The sequence below is a fragment of the Ahaetulla prasina genome, chromosome 12 (assembly GCF_028640845.1).
Source record: "Ahaetulla prasina isolate Xishuangbanna chromosome 12, ASM2864084v1, whole genome shotgun sequence".
NCBI lineage: Eukaryota > Metazoa > Chordata > Lepidosauria > Squamata > Colubridae > Ahaetulla > Ahaetulla prasina.
Genome location: NC_080550.1, coordinates 16934809 through 16951381, shown reverse-complemented (window position 1 = coordinate 16951381; position 16573 = coordinate 16934809). Strand labels below are relative to the sequence as shown.

The following is a 16573-nucleotide window of genomic DNA, read 5'->3' as shown; positions in this document are numbered from 1 at the left end:
ATTTGACATTTTTAATCAATCAAAACCTTCTCAAGAACCTTGGATATTCCTTCTTATTATTATGATAAACAAATATGAGATAAATCATTGCAATTCTAGAAAGTATAAAAGAAGCAAGAGAGGAATAAGCTAAGTATTCAGACTGATGTTTAGAACTGGCAAAATTAGGTTGCCTTCTTCTGATTATTATTTTTTTTTAATATTAAAACAACTTGATAAGATACAAAGGTACAAAGATCTTTTGGTCTGAAAGCTAAAGTATCTGTGAGTAACAACATCTAGTTTCCTCTAGTATTTCAGGGGAAAAAATCCTAAGTACTCTCTTTGGTGCATGCACATGTGAGACAATCTACTACTTCTCAATATGACACAACAGTGCCACCTAAAGCATCTGGTAAATGAACCCCAAGCTATTAGCCCTAAAGAAACCGAGTTCACATTTCCTTTTCCAGAACGGCTGCTCTAAGATGATCCTCAGCATGGCTGGTGAAAACTCGGCAAACACATCTTTATCATTCAATCAAAGTTGTTAGAAAGGTGCATTGAACCAACAGGTCCATGACATCAGAAACAGAAGATTTTGCTGGACTGACAAAACAACGTTCAGTCCATCAAAGGGGCTCCTGTCAGTGGCTTCTGCATTCCACTGAAATGAGTGCTCAGAAGCAGGAAGGTCTGCGTAACAGTTTATATGTTAGGAGGAGCAGATAATTTCTCTTCATCTCCTCTAAAACAAATGCTGAATACTGATAATAGGGGAAAAAATATTGATCTGGGAACAGACTATTTTCGAGGACTTTTTCCTCCCCTCAGGACTGTGCATTTCTTTTTTCTAGACTCAAATTCTGCAAACTCGAAGCAATTTGAGGTGTCACAGATTACCACAGGCTTGTTTCAGAACCATGCAATCAAAATTGAGCTAATTCTGGAGGATTTGCATTTGGAAATAAACAACCAAACCATCCAGAATGGTATGGTCCTGGAGGACATTCAACATGGTCTCAGAGAAACCAAAATTCTTGAATTTGGTGGCATATTCCACTTTCGGATCCATTAATTCTGCACTTCCCTACTGTTAATAAATTTGAAATGGATTATACTTCAATCAAATGATATCATGTGAAGCGAAGATAGTTGATCTAGTTCTTACCTATAGGAAATGATCAGGTTGAGCTCAAAGGTGGGATCAAATGTGTCATCACTCTTGAGTCTCTTCACACCAAGAGACCTAAGCCCGGCTCACTTTGAATTTCATTGAATCTTATCTTCCACCAATTTGCTTTGACTGTTAGTAGTTCAGATTCTTGTAGGGAGCATAAGCTCGCAATAAACCTTTATATTCATTTGAGCTACCTGGACTTCTGATTTTCCTGCATTTGATAAAACTATTTATAATGTTACAAAGATATTAGATGATTCCATATCTTACAGTTGGATTTGCTTTGAATCTGCACATTATCACTTTAATGTTTTTCATTGCTAGAAGTCAGTAGCTTTCATTCATGACACAGGCAAGAGAAAATTAAATAAGATTCTACTCAGTTTTCTTAGCTATTCAGTAATTCAATTTGCATTGCATACTTAACAATGATTAATCCATTTTGGAGAGAATTGTGCAATGACTGAGTTCATATAATAAAATAGATAGAGTTGCAGTTAATTATTATGTGTCATACAAACACAACTGTCCCCTAGACAATCATGGCCTACTTAAGCACAAATTAGTCTGACTCCAACACACAAGTAACAGTTGTCTCTCACTTTTAGATTTGTTGCTTGTATCCTTACGATATATATTGATATTGTTTCCTGATTGATTAATTGTAGCCTATGACTATCATTAAGTGCTGTACCTTATAATTCTTGATGAACGTATCTTTTCTTTTATGTACACTGACAACGTATGCACCAAGACAAATTCCTTGTGTGTCAAATCACACTTGGCCAATAAAAAATTCTATTCTATTCTATTCTATTCTATTCTATTCTATTCCATTCCATTCCATTCCATTCTATTCTAGATGCTACTGTGTGATTTATGAAGTGAAGAAGAAGTCAGCTTTGCCACTTTTTCTTGGGAAAAGCTCAGTTTGATCTTGTTTTCTTATGCAATGAAAATTGGATCAATGTTTATTCCTTGTGACTATCCTTGTGAATAAAGTTATGAATAGTTCAAGGCCTGGGAATCACACATAGCCACTCAACCCATTCTAGTATTGCCAAAAATCAATGAAATTCTTTCCAACTATGTTCAATTTAGAAACACACCACGCCTTAAATACATTTAACATTTTTTTTTAAAAAAGGGAACAGAAATCATCCTGGAAAGCATGAGGTCCCAACACTAATGCCTCTTTGTTGGAAGCACCCAAAGTGCTTGTGAAAGTGAAAGTGTTTGCTGGTGACATCACCAAGGTTGCCCAAGGGAAGCCCAGTTGGAAACGCCTTTCCAGTGCCTATTGAAGTGGTACTCAATTATCTATTGCAGTCACCTGCTTTTGAACTCCTGGATCAGCAAAGCTGAAGTATGTGATGGGACCTCATGCCACCCCATGGCAGTAGCAAGTCTGCTGATCATCATCCCAGCCTCCTAAACTCATTAGCCACTGCGCTTCTTCACCATAAAGTCCTGTCCCTGCCCATATATGCCTCTCACTATTTGCTGCTGTTCTAACCACTGCACTCTACAGCCTTCCAAAAATTGTAGTTATGGCCTCTTATGTAAGAACCTGTTGCCCATAGAATAATTTTGTACATTTAAATAATATTGGGATAGGTATTAGAATTGTGTATTGAAAGATTGAATAATAAAATAGTGAATGATTGTATCTTAATACAAATAGATGCAGAGAGTGAAGTATGGGAGGTAAGTTAAAAATGAACAGGATTCAAAGCACCAAAGTGGGGGAGAGATGCTGGATAGAAAGAAAATGTCTTTTAATAAAAAGGTGACATGATTAAAAGTTAGAATAGAGATAGAAATAAGACAAAGGGGAAATATTAGTGTATACATTTTTACATAATAAAATAAAAGCAGTAACCAGAGGGAGGTTTAGAAATTGAAGGTTTAGCAGTAACAAGAGGGAGGTTTAGAAATTGAATGGCAGTATTATTATGTAGTAGTACAGCCTTTACTGTCATTGTACATCATGCAAATAACAAAATTGGCTATGATCAAATAATATGGTGAGTGGTATTAAAGCAATATATTAAAATATGGAATTATTAAATAATGATAGATTATAGCTTAATATAAATGTCTATTATTCGAAATACATAAGTTGGTTGAATGTAATAATTATGATTAATTTTACTAGTTTTATTTGTATCAGAATGCATGATACCCAGCTGCCACACTGTTCATGCACTGATATGTATATGTAAAATACAATTAAAAAAAACTTGAAACAAAAGATCAACAACAACAAAAAAGAACCTGTTGCCCATTTCTACCCTAAAGAGTCCATGTTGGAATCTATAGAGGCCCTCAAACTATGAAGACCCACTGCAAGCCTTTTCATTTGTAGATAACAGTACAGTGTTATATGCAAGATAAAGAGTGAGAACATTAATCTTTCCAGCATCCCACAAACAAAAGGCTTCTTTTTTTTTTCTCGAGATCCCTGAGTTTTCTTTGCAGAATGTTGGAAAGATTAATTCATTCACCCTTCTATCTTGCTTATAACTTTATGCCCTTATCTAAAAATGAAATGGCTTGTACAACATCTTTGTCGCTGGAGGGCTTTGCAGCAGACATAATTTTGCATCATGCATCAATATTATTTCAAAGCGAGAATGTTTCATGTGGGAAGGAAGGAAGGAAGGAAGGAAGGAAGGAAGGAAGGAAGGAAGGAAGGAAGGAAGGAAGGGAAGAAGGAAGGAAGGAAGGAAGGATAGAGGGAAGGAGACATGTATTTCCTTAGATTGCTGAAGTTATTTATTTCAAATTTATTTTTTGTAATATTTTTGGGCATGAGTTGCTGGTTGGAGGCTATAAAAGTATTATGGTTTCAACTCCTACCTTCAAAATGACGCTACAAATCAGAACAACTAGACACAAAAACAGTTTTTCCCAAACACCATCACTCTGCTAAACAAATAATTCCCTCAACTCTGTCAAACTATTTACTAAGTCTGCACTATTAATCTTCTCATCGTTCCCATCACCCATCTCCTTCCACTTATGACTGTATGACTGTAACTTTGTTGCTTGTATCCTTACGATTTACACTGATATTGATTGTTTCCTGATTGCTTATTTGTAGCCTATGACATTAAGTGTTGTAAGTGTTGTACCTTGATGAAGGTATCTTTTCTTTTATGTACACTGAGAGCGTATGCACCAAGACAAATTCCTTGTGTGTCCAATCACACTTGACCAATAAAAAAATATATTCTATCTATTCTATTCTATGGTTAATTTGTGTTCTGCTCACATCCTTCCACATTTTAAGGGCCCCGTGTTTCAGATAGGAAAAAGCTGCAAATGAGGATTCTTGTACAATTCTTGGGATTTAATTGAAGCACAAGAACTATAAGAGTCTGAGATCCGCTGAAGGAATTGAGCTGCTCTTTGCCAACTCATGACAAGATAAATGGAAAAGCCACCATTCTCCACCCATAAAATTTTCTTAAAAGCTCTTTTCCTCTTGGAAGAACATTTGAAAGCAAGTTCTTGTTCATCAGCTTGAATAAAAACTGGTAGGAAAGGACAAAGAAAGAGAGAGAGAGAGAGAGAGAGAGAGAGAGAGGGAGGGAGGGAGGGAAGGGGAGAGGGAGAGAAGGAGAGGGAGGGAGAGAGCCGGGCTATTTACGGGACCGCCTTCTGCTACCGAATACCTCTCACCGACCCGTGCGCTCTCACAGAGAGGGACTCCTCAGGGTGCCGTCAGCTAGGCAGTGTCGTCTGGCGACACCCAGGGGAAGGGCCTTCTCTGCGGGGGCTCCCGCCCTCTGGAACGAGCTCCCCCCAGGACTTCGCCAACTCTCGGACCTTAGAACCTTCCGTCGTGAACTTAAAACACATTTATTCAGGTGCGCAGGACTGGATTAGATTTTTTTAGCTTTTAAATTTTAAATTTTAAATTTTATACTGCTTTTAATTGGTTTTATTATTTTTAGTTCAATTGGCCGGTTAAATATTTCATTTTAAAATTTTTTTTAAATTCATTGTCTATCTATGTATTTTAATATGGCTGTACACCGCCCTGAGTCCTTCGGGAGAAGGGCGGTCTAGAAATTTGATTAATAAATAAATAAATAAATAAAGAGAGAGGGAGAGAGAGAGAATTGCTATTTGTTCCTTCCCTTTTTCTATGCAATTCTTCCAGACTTTAAATAAATCATCCCTCTGTTCAATTTTCCAGACTTGGACTTCATTGTTTTTGTTTCTGTGTACTTCTGAGTCAGTTTTTGTGACTACCTGGACTAGTCCACGCAGTTTTCTTGGCAAGCTTTCTTGGAAATGGCTTCCTCTTGACGACTTCTTCCTAGGGCGATTGGTCTAAGGCCATCCAGTTGGTTTTTTGCCTAAGGTGGAACTGGAACTCATGGTCTTCCAGTTTCTAGCCTGGAGCCTTAACAACTACACTAAACTGGCTCCCAGTTGCTTTATAGAAGCTCCAAAAAATGGACATGAAAGCAGTGGTTACCTCCTGCTGTTTTTTCTTCTCCAGCTTCTGATATTCAATGCTCTGAACCATGGATTTCCTTTAGCTATCATGGCTAATCCATTTTGGCTTCTATGATTTTGTCTTCTTTAGCATAATCTCTTAAAGCTATTAAAATCCTGTATCTTGGAGCGTTTCTTTTATCTCTTCCAAATCTGTCACCAAATTCACTAAATGACTTGGATGAAAGAGTCGGATTTTTCTCTTCGTTATAAATTCTCTCCCCTTTTTCTCCATTCTGTGAATCACTTTTAATTTGTATTATGCTAACACATAATTACAAATAATTATTAGCAGATAATAATTTGTGGAGGAGATGTGTTTCTTTTATTCTTTAAAATTGTAATAATAATTGATGGTGTTACTTTTGCTTTTTAAGCAAATGCTAAGATTACACTTGTGAAATTGTCTTGAAGCTTTGACAATTAAATTAAAGTTGGGCTCCAAGTTAGGAATTTATCGAAACTGGAAAGCCTCTGTTATTAGAAGTATAATTATCCTAGAACAATCTAGGAAAAATAAACTCTCCCTCCTGGACTTTATTTAGTTGAAGTTGTTATTTGAGGACAAAGCTTGCAAAACACATTCTATGTATTAAATATATCTGCAGTTGTATCTCTGTACAACAGAAGTGCTAATCTTGAGTTTTAAAAGAGGAAACACATACACACACACACTAAGTTACCTGTTTTTCAAACCTCAAAGCTATCTAGAGCACCACTACATGTTTAATTCTGAATTTTCTGCATTTTATGAAAGAGTTCCATTTCAAACGTAAGAACAAAGTATGTATAGAAATAAAACTGACTAAGCACACAGGTTCAGTTATGGCAGCAGCTTGAAAATGCGCATATCAAAAAAAAAGGACAAAAATGCAGAGTTAGAGAGTTTCATGTAATCTACATTGACATGAAATGTAAAAAAAAACAAAATTGGAATACCTGTGGAAAAGATACTTTTCACAAATGGGGTGATTTAATATAGGCCAAGGGTCTCCAACCTTGGCAACTTTAAGACTTGTGGATTTCAACTCCCAGAATACCTCAGCCTGCTTTGCTGGCTGAGGAATTTTGGGAGTTGAAATCCACAAGTCTTAAAGTTGTCAAGGTTGGAGACCCCTGATATAGGCAACTACTGTTGCATAAATTGAGTTATTCTTCGGTGGGTATGTTTTATCGGCATGTCCACTTGGGAGTGTGGTATTCATGGTATGTTAAGAACTTGTAACATGTCCGGTAAATGCTAAGTAACTAATTTCCCATGTAGAATCCTCAACTTAAAAGTATTTTTAAAATTATTTTCAAGATACTCCTCATTTCACCTCCAGCCTTCAACTGCATTGAGGGTTGTTGTTGTTTTTTCCCCCCTTACAACAAAGTACTGTTGGAAGAAATGTCCTTCTGGGTTCAGTTCCAAGTGGGGAGAAAGACACTAGAAACATGGTGGCTGCTTGGAAAAATGGTTTTTAATGGTGGACAGGATCACATGCCTTGAAGATGTTAGGTGAAGAAAAAAAGGGAAGAGATGCTAAGAATGCCTGAGTTTTTTATACCCTCTCTGGGCTTTTGAATTTGAGTTTGTATTCTGATTGGTTGTCAGACTCCCATGGGGCCGTGCAGGGGTAACTCTGTAGGTTGTGTCCCAGGCTTGGTTGAGCCTTGCTGGGTGATGTAATCTTCCCAGGTGCCATGTGGCGAGATGGGTAGAGGGCTAATCCTGTCATGTCCTGAGGCCCATGTCTTAATCCCATCACCCTGGAGCTGAAGGTCTTTTGTGTTGTAGGTAAGATGTCTTTTGTCTTTCTAGGCCTATTAACAAATGTGGGGGCTGCTTTCCAAGAGTATTTTTCTCCTTTTCTCATCCAGGAAGGTATAATATTCTGCCTTTTTCATATTTCCTAGAATATTTCATTTTTCTAGGAGAGGGGTGGTTACTAACTTCCTACAGCATGTACCATTTGACTAAAAGCATGAAGGAAGCCAGAGCATCAGGGTTGAAATTCAGCAGGTTCTAACAGGTTCTGGAGAACCAGTAGCAGAAATTTTGAGTAATTCGGAGAACCAGCAAATACCACCTCTGGCTGGCCCCAGAGTGGGGTGGGTATGGAGATTTTGCAATATCCTTCTCCCAGGAGTGGGGAGAGAATGGAGATTTTGCAGTAACCTTCCCCAAGGAGTGGGGAGGAAATGGAGATTTTGCAATATCCTTCCCCCAGGAGTGGGGAGGGAATAGAGATTTTGCAATATCCTTCCCCCAGGAGTGGGGAGGGAACGGAGATTTTGCAATATCCTTCCCCCAGGAGTGGGGAGGGAATGGAGATTTTGCAATATCCTTCCCATAGGAGTGGGGCGGGAATGGAGATTTTGCAGTATCCTTCCCCCAGGAGTGGGGAGGGAACGGAGATTTTGCAATATCCTTCCCCCAGAAGTGGGGAGGGAATGGAGATTTTGCAATATCCTTCCCCTGCCATGCCCACCAAGCCCACAGAACCAGTAGGGAAAAATTTTGGATTTCACCCCTGCAGCAAATGTGGCAACAACAGGAAAACTATTAGGAAGTAGTAACTGAGTCAACTTTTTTGAGTCTTGAATTTTCTGCTACATCAAAGGTTAAAAGGCAGAATTAACTGTTTACACTGAACTGTCTTTACAGCCATTTGTAGTTGGAGTAATTCAGTGAGACATGCAGACAATACTTAAGAACAACCATCTCAGACTGAGGGCTTGCAAAGGAAAGAGGCCAAACACCTATTACTCTGAGCTTCTACTGTGCATTAGATTGGGAAAAGAACAATTTGAAAACGTTTCTCAGGGGAGGGGAAAAAAATGTTTTATTCATAGTCTTTACACAACTGTCCTCCCCGTCTCATTTTCTCTAATGCAAGCGAGTAGTTGAGACTTCCCTGTCTACAGCTACACGGACAATTGCTGGAAGCCATAATGGCTATGATGTTACCCCTGGATCAAAGGAGTCATGCCCTCTGAATTACCAGTTGCTGAGAAACAACATTGAGACACAGCTGCTATGGGAACCGGAATGCTAAACTAGAATGTCCCAAAGGTGCTTTTTCAAAAGGCAATTGGATTGGTGGTGGTGTTGTTGTTTTTCCTTGAGGAAGGAGAAGAAAACGTTTTGCTTCTCATCCAAGAATTTTCTGGATTATTCTGGATAGACAGGACCATTGGTTTGGAAGTGAGGTGAAAGAGCCCATTTATGTTAACATTGAGCATCTATCTCTCAACAGAGGAGGAATGTAAGACACTTACCTATCTCCTTCCTACAACACAGTCCTTTCGGCAGTTCCAAGAAGATTCCACCAAAGGTGGTATTCAGCAGGTTCTGACCAGTTCTGGAGAACTGGTAGCGGAAATTTTGAATAGTTCAGAGAACCGGTAAATATCACCTCTGACTGGCCCCGCCCCCATCTATTCTCTGCCTCCCAAGTTCTTCCTTATCAGGAGGAAATGGGGATTTTGCAGTAATCTTCCACTGGAATGAGGAGGGAATGGAGATTTTACAGTATCCTTCCCCTGCCATGCCCACCAAGCCACACCCACAGATCTTGTAGTATACAAAATTGAAACCCACTACTGGATTCCACCCCCATCTGCAACCTGATACAGTTGATCCTCAGATAACACCCCCCCTCCCCCAAATGGCCTCAAGAGCTCTCAGGGAGAGTGATAATGACCAGATGACTCAAAGAATTACACATACAAAGATGTGGATACCCTAGAACAGGGGTCTCCAACCTTGGTCCCTTTAAGACTTGTGGACTTCAACTCCCAGAGTCCCTGAGGAATTCTGGGAGTTGAAGTCCACAAGTCTTAAAGGGACCAAGGTTGGAGACCCCTCCCCTAGAAAGAGTACAGAGAAGAGCAACAAAGATGATTAGGGGACTGGAGGCTAAAACATATGAAGAACGGTTGCAAGAACTTGGTATGTCTAGTTTGATGAAAAGAAGGACTAGGGGAGACATGATAGCAGTGTTCTGATATCTCAGGGGCTGCCACAAAGAAGGAGTCAAACTATTCTCCAAAGCATCTAATCCAACCTCCTGCTTATGCAGGAGACCTGTACTAGGGATTCGAACTGCCAAACTGCTGACCTTTCTGATCAACAAGCTTGGTATCTTAGCTGCTGAGCCACCTAGTAAGGCTCAATTTGTCTCACTAAGCAGTCAGGGTGAACAGTGTGTGTGTATATAACAGAAAACACCACCAACTATTGCCTTCTCCATTATGTCCTTCGATCAAGTACAGCGAAAAGCATTGTAAAGAAATTCAAAAGAAAATACTCAAGCACTCTGAACAAAATGTAGAAAAACAGAAGTTTCTTTTGCTAGGGGGACAAAAAAAAAAGCTGTTTAGAAAACTCTTTAGGAAGCTCACACCGACTTCACGATGGTATTATAAAATCATAGCACAACAAGCATGGGTTTCTTTTAAAACCAGGCGGTAGGAAAAAATTACTTCAAGCGCTATTCATGGGAATGATTAGATGGACTATTTATTTATTTATTTAAATTGAAGCTAGTAAAATGAGCCTCAGTGGCACAGTAGTCAGAGTGCAGCACTGCCAGCTACTTCTGCTGACTGCCAGCTGACTGCAATTTGGCAGTTCAAATCTCACTGGCTCAAGGTTGATTCATCCTTCCATCTTTCTGAGGTGAGGCAAAATGAGGACCCAAATTGTTAGGGGCAATATGCTGATTCTGTAAACCGCTTAGAGAGGGCTGTAAAGCACTATAAAGCGGTATATAGGTCTAAGCGCTATTGCTATTAAGGGACCCAAATCTAATAGCGGTGTGGTCTTCCCCATCTACTCCTATTCATTGAATCATTGCTTTTATAAGGGGGAGAAATCACATTGGCATACACAAAATTACACTGATCTTGATTGCTGTGAGAAGAAAGTAAGTGAAAATGCACCACCAGACTCCGTGGTCTCATCCCCAAATCCCCAAAACTTTAACCTAAGACTGTCTGCTGTTGACCTCACCCCATTCTTAAGAGGTCTGTAAGGGGCGTGCATAAGAGCACCAGTGTGCCTACCGTCCCTGTCCTAATGTTCCCTTTAGTTGTATTCATTTTATGTATTCAATTCATGCTTATACTTATATATATTATTTAATATGTATTTGACAAAATAAAATAAATAAATAAATAAATAAATAAATAAATAAATAAATAAATAAATAAAATGTATCTCAAATAAGCACTGTCACCTCTCAATCCATAAAAAGATTCTCTTCTCATTCAGTGTTGAGGGAATTAATTGTTTAGCAGAATGATGGCATTCGGGGAAAAACTAGTTGTTCTGGTGTGCAGTGCTCTATAGTGTCATTTTGAGGGTAGAAGTTGAAACAGTTTATGTCCAGGATGTGAGGGATCTATAAATATTTTCACGGCCCTCTAGAGAGCATTTCACCAAGGCAGCCTTTGTCGGCACCATCTTGGGGATGTAGCTTAAAGATATAGCTTAACTCAATAAACTTTTCATCTGATGAACAACATCTTAACCAGGAAGCTATCCTTCATATGCTTTGCTTTGAATTGTAGCCATTATAACATCACCCAACATTCAACATTTTCTTTGTTCTTTTCTCTCTTTGGTGCCAAGTGCTTGCATTCTCTTGCCAACATTCTGGCAAAAATATATAAATGCCTAAGCCATAGGCCTTCAGTGCCCTGTGGTATAATTAAAGGAGCTTAACATATTAAGCACACATTTGAATCATGGACACCAACACAATAATGGAGAACTCCTATGCCAATTTCGGCAGAAGCAGTTAAAAGGAGCAAAAGCATTCAGACCTACGGAAGAGCTAGCTCAATTGACAAGCCAGCTCAATCTCAACTTTACAAATGCTTCTGGGCCCACTCCAGTTAGTACAGACGATTGCTTTTTTTAGAGCTCATTGTGCTGGCTGACAGAAAAAGAGCACCATTGGCCTCTCACACTCAATGTGGATGGCGGTACTTCTGCTTTAAAACTGCAATAGGACAGTCTATTGTGTTTTGTTTTGTTTTTTTAAAGATCCAAGACAGGACACAACACTGAAAATAAAGCATCCAGGCATTTTTCCAAGTAAACATTTATGGGCAGATAGCCTTGACAGCTTAATAGAAATTGCTGAAAGTCACATTGTTGGCTACCTTCAAATAAAACAAGATTTCCTCAGAATGTCTACGGGCACAGGGAGAGCGAGCAAGAGAAAGAGACAGACAGACAGAGAAAGGGACAGAGAGAGGGAGAGAGGGAGAGAGAGAGACAGAGAGAGAGGGAGGGAGAGAGTCACACACACACACACAGAAAGAGACAGAGACACAGAGAGAGGGGGAGAGAGAGTCACACACACAGAGAGAGAGAAAGAGAGAGAGACACACACACACAGTGAGAGACAGAGGTAGGGAGAGAGAGACAGAGACAGAGAGAGAGAGAGGTAAGGAGAGAGAGAGAGACAGAGGGAGAGGGAGGGAGAGAGAGAGAGGGAGAGAGAGACACACAGAGAGAGAGAGAGAGACACATAGAGAGAAAGGGTAGGGAGAGAGAGAGACAAACAGAGAGAGAGGTGGGGAGAAAGAGAGACAGAGAGAGAGAGAGAGAGAAAGACACACAGAAAAAAAGAGACAGAGAGAGACACACACAGAGAGAGAAAGAGTTTGGGAGAGACAGAGACAGAGACATAGAGAGAAGTAGGGAGAGAGAGAGAGAGAGAGAGGGAGGGAGGGAGGGAGAATTTGCAAAGCAAACTGAGAAATGGTAAACAGGACTTTACAAAACCTTCTTCAGTTCCAAGTTAACGTGGTGTATAACGAGGAACGTGGGGAAATTTCATTTCTCATTTGAAGTGTCACAATCTGTCCTTGTTATACAATTATATATCCTGTACTTTATTTTAATAGTTCTGTGAAGTAACAGGCTACAAAAATAATAATAATAATAAAAAAAATAGCCTGATGGCCCAGATCATGTCATTTACCTTCACAACAATGTGGGGATTTGAAGCTGGGTCTACATGATTCAGTCCACCTTTATTATAATGCAAAATAAGATCTATAAAGCAGCAGGCTTTATTTGTGTAGTTTAATTAATATTCATTTTCTACCAAAAGCTCAAGGATGCATTTGAAATCTTCACTTTTATCCTCCTTCAGATAGATTAAATTGAAAACTTAAGATCATAGAATGTATTTTCAGACTAATTAGTGATCACTGTACTCCAAATAAAGCAGTTTTTACTTATAGGGAAACTGATGGGTCAGTTTATATTTGGTTTAACATGTTCTTATCTGAAAATTTGAAGTGACATTTACATTTATCTCTATTAAAAAAAAAAGCCAACTGGACATTTGCATCTAAATATGTAGATCATTGTGTCTATTACAATTTCTAACTGTATTAGTATGCCCTCCACTCCAGTTAGCAAATGTCACTTTGCCCAAAAACAGAGTCTGTCCTGCTAACCAAAACTGTGTGCAAGACTTCTCACCAAACCACAAATTCCAGTATGCAAAGCTTATCAAGGTTTTTGTTTTGTTTTGTTTTTGGTCCCCAAAAGTAGACCCAAGATATCTCCCCTATGTTTTCAGTGCTTCTTATTTTTGCTTTACCTTCAACAGTATCAACAGTAGAGACTTTCAAATTTCTAGGTTTTACCATATCACAAGATCTAAAATGGACAGCTAACAACAAAAACATCATCAAAAAAGAACAACAAAGGATGTTCTTTCTGCACCAACTCAGAAAGCTCAAACAGCCCAAGGAGCTGCCGATACAGTTCTACAGAGGAATTATTGAGTCTGTCATCTACACCTCCATAACTGTCTGGTTTGGTTCTGCAACCCAACAAGACAGACAGACTTCAGAGGATAATTAGAACTGCAGAAAAAATAATGGCTACCAACCTGCCTTCCATTAAGGACCTGTATACTGCACGAGTCAAAAAGAGGGCTGTGAAAATATTTACAGACCCCTCACATCCGGGACATAAATTGTTTCAACTCCTACCCTCAAAACGACGCTATAGAGCACTGCACACCAGAACTAGACACAAGAACAGTTTTTTCCCTGAACACCATCACTCTGCTAAACAAATAATTCCCTCAATGCTGTCAAATTAGTTACTAAGTTTGCATTACTATTAATCTTCTCATCGTTCCCATCACCCATCTCCTCCCTCTTATGACTGTAACTTTGTTGCTTGTATCCTTACGATTTATAGTGATAATAATAATAATAACAACAGAGTTCGAAGGGACCTTGGAGGCCTTCTAGTCCAACCGCCTGCCCAGGCAGGAAATCCTACACCATCTCAGACAGATGGTTATCCAACATTTTCTTAAAAATTTCCAGTGTTTGAGCATTCACAGAATCTGCAGGCAAGTCGTTCCACTTATTAGTTGTTCTAACTCTCAGGAAATTTCTCCTTTGTTCTAAGTTGCTTCTTTCCTTGATCAGTTTCCACCCATTGTTTCTTGTTCTACCCTCAGGTGCTTTGGAGAACAGCCTGACTCCCTCTTCTTTGTGGCAACCCCTGAGATATTGATTGTTTCCTGATTGCTTATTTATACCCTATGATTATAATTAAGTGTTGTAGCTTATGATTCTTGACGAATGTATCTTTTCTTTTATGTACACTGGGAGTATATACACCAAGACAATTTCCTTGTGTGTCCAATCACACTTGGCCAATAAAAAATTCTATTCTATTCTATTCTATTCTATTCTATTCTGTTCCGTTCCGTTCCGTTCCGTTCCGTTCTTTTCTGTTCTATTTTATTCTCTTAGTTCAAACAGCTAATTGAGGAAAATCCAACAATGGACTTTTTGCTCTCAGGTACATTTTTTCACAAAACCACTGTGAGCTAATTATATTTCAAAAGAAGTGGGCGTGCAGGAAATGTTAACACGTAACCATAGATCCTAAGTGCTGCACATGAACTAGGAAAAAAGAAATTCTCCAGATAGATAGATATTAACCCAACAATAATGGTATCACAAAGATGTGCCGGAGCAAATATTGATAAACAGCTTCAGCAACGCCAGTTCTCACAATACCTGAAACGTAATGCAAAATAACCTAATTGTTCACCAAACAATTCATCTTTCAGAGGGACAAATAAATAATTGCTTTGAAAAAGAAACCTCGCTCAAATACAGATCTGGAAATGCCAAAGCAGGGAGGAACCAAAATGCTTTGTGAAGAAATGTGGAAATCTCATTCTGTCATACATACCTACAAGAGACATTTCTGGAACAGTCGCATGATACGGGCCGTCTACAAATTCTGGTGGGTTGTCATTAATGTCTTGGACCTTAATGATGAATTCCGAAGGAGGCTCCAGTGGCTTGTTTGTATCCCTATCTACTGCTTGAGCAGTCAATGTGTATTCTGCTTTTTCTTCCCGGTCAAGTCTCTTCATGGCATGGATGTCACCTGTCTTGTCATTGATCACAAAGATAGTCCCAGCACCATCACCTGACAAGATGTACTTGATCTTACTGCTTCCTGGATCCATGTCCGTGTGTAGCTGCAATTAAAAATAAGCAATTTGTTTATTGCACTGGTTCAGCTACCCAGCTTTCTCCCACTCCCCCACCACATATGGTATTTTCATCCAAGATCTATTGAACGGCCTTAAAATACACAACTGACAAAATTTGCACGGATGCTGAAAATCGTACATATGTTTCTGCAAAGGTGTAAATCACTCTGTTTAGTCCAACCAACTGTTTTACCCATGTCTTCTATTAGCTCTCAGAGAAAAGCAAAATTCCAAAGCACCTATAATGGATCTACAAAACTGTAAGGAAGTAAAGGTAAAGGTTCCCTTCACACATATGTGCTAGTCATTCCTGACTCTACGGGGTCGTGCTCATCTCCATTTCAAAGCCGAAGAGCCAGCACTGTCTGAAGACATCTCTGTGGTCATGTGGCCAGCATGACTCAACTCCAAAGGCGCACGGAACGCTGTTACCTTCCCACCAAAGGTGTCCCTATTTTTCTCCTTGCATTTTTTACGTGCTTTCGAACTGCTAGGTTGGCAGAAGCTGGGACAAGTAATGGGATCTCACCCCGTTTTGCGATACTAGGGATTCAAACTGCTGAACTTTCGCTCAACAAGCTCAGCGTCTTAGCCACTGAGTCACTGAAGCATCCAGTATATCCTTCTGTGCTATTCCTAATCTTTGATAATAGATGTTGTGGGTGAAGAGTGTGGAATGTATAGGCTGGCCTACCAATGAGTAGCATGAAAGCTCTCCATGACAATACGATGATGAACAAACACAAAGTAAACAACATGTCCAGGTTAAACTAAGTCAAAAGTCCATCAAGCAGAGGTCACCCAGCTTCTTCCATGTTATTTAGTGTGTGATATACATCTCTCTGAGAGTGTTACTCAGACATTTATGATAGCAGTCTCCCAGTATTTGAGGGGCTGCCACAAAGAAGAGGGGGTCAAGTTAGAAGAAGCAATGGTGAAAACTAATCAAGGAAAGTAGCAACCTGGAACTAAGGAAAAACTTCCTAACAGTGAGGACAATTAACCAGCTTGTCTTCAGAAGTTGTAGGTGCTTCATCACTGGAGGTTTTTAAGAAGAGACTGGACAGCCACCTATCTGAAATGGTATAGGGTCTCCTGCTTGAGCGGGCGGTGGGGAGGTTGGCTTTGAAGACTTCCAAGGTCCTTTCCAGCTCTATTCTGATTGATTGATGTGGGAAAGTTTTGAGTTTCAGTTTTTTGGGGGACAGGGTTATACGTATCTGAAGCCATTCAGATTTGATCTTATTCCATTTTGCTTAATTTGCAGTCCTGGCAAAGGGTCATTTAATCTAATGATGGTATTTAGAATAACAAGGAAAGATAAAAGCATCATTTCTGATGAACCGCTAAACTG

General features: G+C 39.4%; 1 protein-coding gene across 1 annotated transcript in view; it reads right to left on the bottom strand.

Annotated features, from left to right (window-relative positions):
- CDH8 (cadherin 8) overlaps nt 1-16573 on the bottom strand; it is a 307900-nt gene that overhangs the window by 182905 nt on the left and 108422 nt on the right. The window contains exon 3 of the mRNA XM_058155277.1: nt 14910-15204. Coding sequence (XP_058011260.1) covers nt 14910-15204 — 295 coding nt within the window. The remainder of the gene's footprint in view (nt 1-14909; nt 15205-16573) is intronic.